General features: G+C 30.1%; 1 protein-coding gene and 1 pseudogene across 1 annotated transcript; both read left to right on the top strand.

The window, feature by feature from the left end:
- Positions 1–2,224: 2,224 nt before the first annotated feature.
- LOC123885658 (auxin-binding protein ABP19a-like) lies at positions 2,225–2,941 on the top strand. Its single transcript, XM_045934959.1, has one exon. It carries the CDS (start codon positions 2,225–2,227, stop codon positions 2,855–2,857), a length of 633 nt encoding a protein of 210 aa, XP_045790915.1. The 3' UTR covers positions 2,858–2,941.
- A 2,999-nt stretch (positions 2,942–5,940) lies between these two features.
- Positions 5,941–6,586, top strand: LOC123885722 (annotated as a pseudogene).
- The last annotated feature ends 372 nt before the right edge of the window (positions 6,587–6,958 follow it).

Raw genomic sequence — 6,958 nt, 5'->3', positions numbered from 1 at the left:
AAACTTGTAAGATGTGGAGTGTATTACTCAATAAAATAACAATTGTCAAGTTCATTAAGTTCAAGTTTTCACTTCTTCATCAATGAAGATTCTATTCTTTGTTATAATATCCGCTTCATTTCTTGTTACGATGGAAACTTGGAAAATAAATGAAACCTCTAATAGCAGTGACACGACCAATGATCATGTTTCTGGATTGGAGAAGAAACTCAAACTCAGCCTAGCATAGACTAAGAAAACCTTTTCTAATTTCCACAAATATATATGTACAATATATTATATATATATATATATATATATATATATATATATATAGAGTCAGGATCCGTTGACACCAACTAGTTTGACACCAAATGTTACACCTCTCAATAACGTTTTAACCGATATAAATTTTATAAAATCCACCGTTGGATTGAAAGTTTACATCATATAGATCATTTGTGTAAAATTTCAAATAAATCCAAAATCATTTGATATGTTATTGAGATACATCAAAATTAACGGTTTTTGTATTTTTTTAAATGCCGTTAATCTTTATGTGTCTCAATAGCATATCAAATGATTTTGGATTTGTTTGAAATTTTACACAAATGATCTATATGATGTAAACTTTCAATCCAACGGTGGATTTTATAAAATTTATATCGGTTAAAACGTTATTGAGAGGTGTAACATTTGGTGTCAAACTAGTTGGTGTCAACGGATCCTGACTCATATATATATATATATATATATATATATATATACCATCTCATCATGTAGCACGCGTATAGTCTAATAGGGAAATGAAAATGTGTGAATCATAAATATAGAAAGTTGTAAAAAGTAGGATATGAGAAAATATAAATCAAACAATGAACTAATACCAAATCTGATATACGACCTAAGATCCATATATGAACTGATATACTCCCTCCGTCCCAAAATATAAGCAAAAATTGGTCAATAAAAGTTGATGTATTTAGTTTAAAATTTAGTCTAGATACATTCACTTTTGTTGACCTCCTTTTGCTTATATTTTGGGACGGAGTAGTACTATTGAAATTTTTTTTAATAAAAAATAATATTATACTCCCTCTAATCCTTATTATAAGAGAAGTTTGACTTTTTAGATTTATTGTAAAACTAATGTATCTAGACTATAATATTGTCCAGATACATTAGTTTTACAATGAATCTAAAAAGGGAAACTTTTCTTATAATAAAGACCAGAGTGAGTATATAGTAAGCAAAAAGAATTTGAGAATATTTATAATATAAATGAGTACTAGAAATAAATCCTGCCAACACATAATAACCTCTAAAAAACACACATAGCCTACAAGAAATAACACCAAAAGTTAAACATTTTTAATCCATCACCACAAGAAGATCCAAGGACTCCTCATAGAGAGGGGCAAGGATCAACCACAAAGAAAGACAGATACAAGAGACCTCCAATCAACCAACCTCACGAAGACCCAAATCAACATCCTGACATATGTTGGGTCATGAGGCGACAGCCGGGGATCATCCACATTCCACAATGAGATCAAGAACTATTTCACAAGTGAGTTGGACACCACACTTTTACTTAAAACCTTAAGATGTTAGGTTTATGGGTCACCTCACTTATAAAGTGTTCAACATTCACTAGACTTAACTCACACTTATCACAACAACGTACTCTACCGATTCCAGAAAAAAATATATACTTTTAAATGTTATTTAACAAATTATAGTATGTCACTACACTGATATTTCATATGCCCAAAAAACGGTGGGAAGAATTTGTTATTCACAGAATATATAGAATCTTCAATGGACACAAAGCAATATTTTAACAACTTCTGCATATAAAACAAACAAATCTTTTATAAAAAATACTATATTGATCAAACATTGAACTAACACCAAAACTGATATACTACCTTTGATCCACTAGTACATATATATAGATTGATATCCAAGTGTTCAACATCTTTATATTTATATTATTTTTATCTATAGATAGTAAACACCACTAAAATCTTAAACCTTCATGGAATTAAATCTTGTTATCATCATAGTTAATTAGTCACAATCATCATTTACTAGCATAGGTTAAATCAAATTATCCAATAGCAATAGCAATAGTAAAAACATATTTCCACCATTCACCTATCTATATATAATAGAACCAATTTGAAGAGTAAAAACACACACAAGTGACACAACACAACTTAACAATTACAACAACAAAAAGATGAAGATGATTCTAACTATCTTCTTTATTTTTTCTCTCATTTCCATTTCTCATGCATCCGTAGTTGATTTCTGCGTAGCAGATTACAATGCACCAAAAACTCCGGTCGGATATTCTTGCAAATCACCAGAAATTGTAACCGTGGAAGACTTTGTCTACCACGGCCTAAACAAAATCGGAAACACATCAAACATTTACAAAGTCTCTTTTCAACCTGCATTCGACGAGCAATTTCCCGGTGTAAATGGACTCGGAGTATCTATAGCGCGTTTAGATATCCTTCAAGGTGGAGTTGTTCCACTTCACACACACCCTGATGCTTCAGAAGTGTTGCTTGTTACACAAGGAAACATAGTTGCTGGCTTTGTTTCCTCCAACAAAGTTGCTTACATTAAAACTCTTCACAAAGGTGATGTTATGGTTTTTCCACAAGGGTTGTTGCATTTCCAAATTAATAGTGGTGGTAATACTGCAATTGCTTATACTAGCCATAGTAGTGAAAATCCCGGTGTACAAATATTGGATTTGGCTTTGTTTAGAAACAATTTTCCATCTTGGATTATTAATGCAACTACTTTTATTGATTATGCTGAGGTGAAGAGGATCAAGGCTCTTTTTCAAGGTAGTGATTAAAATATGTTGTTGTGGTTCATGAAAGAATGAGGAATATTATGCATTACTATTTATCTTTTAATAATTGTTGTTGGATTTGTTTCTTTGTGTGGTTTTTTTGTTGTGTTAAGTTTACTTTTTTATTTTGTTGGAATGTAACATTGAAAAAATGTATGTGTGCTATATATTGTCAAAAATAAAATAAAATGTATGTGTGCTATTTTCTTAAATATTTTAATTTGTATAAAAAAAATAGAATTGTGTAGCCACAGGGGACATGGGGTGGCTTTGGTCCCTTCACCATCATTACAAAAAATTCTCCATTTAGCCACGGTCAAAACCGTAGCTAAAAATCGCTCTAACCGTGGCTAATAGTTTTGCCAAGTAATTGTTGTTGGATTTGTTTCTTTGTGTGGTTTTTTTGTTGTGTTAAGTTTTTTTTTTGGTTGGAATGTAACTTTGAATAATTGTATGTGTGCTATGTATTGTTAAAAATAAAATAAAATGTATGTGTGTTATTTCCTAAAATATTTTTTGTCTGTGCAAGTTATTAAAGTGTTTTATAACAAATTTGAATTTGTACCAAAAAAATAGAATTGTGAATCTAAATCAAACTGTGTTAGGTCTATGTACCCCGATATTTGTATATATTTTTATTTTTTACTCCATCCGTTCTTTTTTAAGTGTCGCGCACTATTTATATAATTTACTTTGATTGTAATTTTTTTATTAATATATAAAAATAAATATTAGCATATAAGATGTTCAATTTGTCTCACCAAGTATTTTCAAAATACAAAATTTTCATAATTTTTTATAATAGATAATTGAATATATATTAGTGATCAAATTCGTTCATTGACATGTGTATAGTAATCTAAAATGACACTTACAAAAAACGGATAATACTTTTTAATAATAATATGAGCTATAGGTGGAGGATGAGAAAAGATAGGGATGTCATCAGCATTGATATGTCTGCCTTAAATTTATAAAAAAAAAAAAAAGTTTGAGAATGAAATCCAAATCAATGAAGAAAATATTTGAAATGAAGGAAATGTTTGTACAATATTAATTAATGAAATCCAAATTTCCACCGTACTCCTCTCACCATTGAAAATTTGGGATCACTGTGTGCACTACCATTGAAAATTAGTGCAACAAAACAGAGTAGATACAAATAAAAAAGAAGAAAGCAGAGTAGAGAGGTTATTGCTTGTTGGGGCATGCGGTGAGGGAAAAACAGAGTATACAATTGACGCAACTGATAAGGCAAGCGTTACAATATTTTTCAGAAATGAAATTAAACATATAATAAATATGTTCAAACTGTTTTTGTGAGATTTGGTTCTCAATAAATAGCAGCGCTTTTAAATTAAACATATAGTAATAAATAGTAAATGTTCAAACTATTTTCGTGATCCATTCGTGATATTTGGTTCGTGGAAACCTTTCTTCTCCTTTTCTTCGTAGCCGTAGCCCCCCACCTTAACCTAGTTTTTTTTCCTTCTTAATCTATCAAGGAGGAGTGGTTTTAGGGTCAATTTTTGACCCAAAATCACCCCTCATAATTGTTTTTCCTTTTCTTCTTTATTTAAATAAGTGATCTTCACATTGATCAAGTTTTTCTTTTGTGTTTTCTTTTTTGTGATTTCGCCGTCTGAGTGCGGCGTTATGTTGTTCGTCGTTTTGTGCGACGTTTTTGTTGTCCCGTATTGTGCGGTGTATGCTATTAACTCGGATGCTTTGAGTTTTGTTCGTAGGCATTTTGCCGTTGTATGCTATTAACTCGGATGCTTTGAGTTTTGTTCGTAGATTCATCCTTTACGTTTTTAGCGATGTTGATTATGTAATTATTTTTGATGTAATCTATCAATTTGAATGAATGAATATCATTTTGTTATTGTCAAAAAAAAATAAAAATAGTAGCGTTGTTGTCAAAGATAGTACAATTATCAACACACAATTCCCGTCAACAACAAAAAATCAACACACCAATTTGTTTCGAAATCTCTACTAATATTTTCTAAGACGAATACACACACACACATATATATATATATATATATATATATATATATATATATGCAGGCCAATCATTAGAAATAATTGACCTCTCTCAAGTATATATATTTGTATACAAATTGATGAGATATTGACCTTCAACCAAATAGGTCACATTGTACTAGTACTTGCTTATCAAAAAAAAAAAACATTGTACTAGTACTTCGTATAATTTCATTTGAACTTACGGCTTTATGACAGTCTTCTCCAATCTTATATATAAGTAATAAAAAATATAATGGTCTTTAATATAAGATAAATTTTACTATGATTATTATATTTAATGTAATTAACTAATTATTATAACTTTACCTTTAAATTAACTTTAAATCTATTCCTCCAAATTAAATTTATTCCTACAATATATTAGTATAATTTTGGCTTAACTATATATTTGGTCCCTTACGTTTATTTTAGGTTTCAATTTAGTCTCTTACGTTTAAAAAGTATCAATTTGGTCCCTTACGTTTATTTTAGGTTTCAAGTTAGTCCTTTCCGTTAGTTTTGTCACTAACACCGTTTGAACAGTACACGTGTCAGCGTGTCCAAGTGCCACGTGTCAGTCCACATATGCAAATTGACTGCCACATATGACAAAATTGACGGAAAGGACTAACTTGAAACCTAAAATAAACGTAAGGGACCAAATTGATACTTTTTAAACGTAAGGGACTAAATTGAAACCTAAAATAAACGTAAGGGACCAAATGTATAGTTAAACCTATAATTTTTTATATATATACTTACAATTAGTATAATTGGAATGGTGTATTTTTTTCTCATGACTTAAATACATTTAATCAATTTTCTTAAATGATGTGTTTACTTTTTCTTGCTTAAATATATAAATTGCTTAAATTATGTCTTTTTTTTTTCTAGCATAGGTTAAATCAAATTATCCAATAGCAATAGCAATAGCAATAGCAATAGTAAAAACATATTTCCACCATTCACCTATCTATATATAATAGAACCAATTTGAAGAGTAAAAACACACACAAAGTGACACAACACAACTTAACAATTACAACAACAAAAAGATGAAGATGATTCTAACTATCTTCTTTATTTTTTCTCTCATTTCCATTTCTCATGCATCCGTAGTTGATTTCTGCGTAGCAGATTACAATGCACCAAAAACTCCGGTCGGATATTCTTGCAAATCACCAGAAAATGTAACCGTGGAAGACTTTGTCTACCACGGCCTAAACAAAATCGGAAACACATCAAACATTTACAAAGTCTCTTTTCAACCTGCATTCGACGAGCAATTTCCCGGTGTAAATGGACTCGGAGTATCTATAGCGCGTTTAGATATCCTTCAAGGTGGAGTTGTTCCACTTCACACACACCCTGATGCTTCAGAAGTGTTGCTTGTTACTCAAGGAAACATAGTTGCTGGATTTGTTTCCTCCAACAAAGTTGCTTACATTAAAACTCTTCACAAAGGTGATGTTATGGTTTTTCCACAAGGGTTGTTGCATTTCCAAATTAATAGTGGTGGTAATACTGCAATTGCTTATACTAGCCATAGTAGTACAAATATTGGATTTGGCTTTGTTTAGAAACAATTTTCCATCTTGGATTATTAATGCAACTACTTTTATTGATTATGCTGAGGTGAAGAGGATCAAGGCTCTTTTTCAAGGCAGTGATTAAAATATGTTGCTGTGGTTCATGAAAGAATAAGGAATATTATGCACTACTATTTATCTTTTAATAATTGTTGGATTTGTTTCTTTGTGTGGTTTTTTTGTTGTGTTAAGTTTTTCTTTTTTTTGTTGGAATGTAACTTTGAATAAATGTATGTGTGCTATATATTGTTAAAAATAAAATAAAATGTATGTGTGTTATTTTCTAAAATGTTATTTTCTAAAATATTTTTTGTCTGTGCAAGTTATTAAAGTGTTTTATAACAAATTTGAATTTGTACCCAAAAATAGAATTGTGTATCTAAATCAAACTGGTCTATGTACCCCGGTTTTTGTATATATTTTTATTTTACTTCATCCGTTCTTTTTTAAGTGTCGCACACTATTCATATAATTTACTTTGATC

The sequence above is a fragment of the Trifolium pratense genome, linkage group LG5 (genome assembly GCF_020283565.1).
Source record: "Trifolium pratense cultivar HEN17-A07 linkage group LG5, ARS_RC_1.1, whole genome shotgun sequence".
In the NCBI taxonomy this organism is placed as follows: Eukaryota; Viridiplantae; Streptophyta; class Magnoliopsida; order Fabales; family Fabaceae; genus Trifolium; species Trifolium pratense.
This window is presented reverse-complemented; position numbering and strand designations above follow the sequence as displayed.

Coding starts and splice junctions, on each gene's coding strand:
- LOC123885658 (XM_045934959.1), top strand. CDS start 2,225: ATGAAGATGATTCTAACTATCTTCTTTATTTTTTCTCTCATTTCCATT.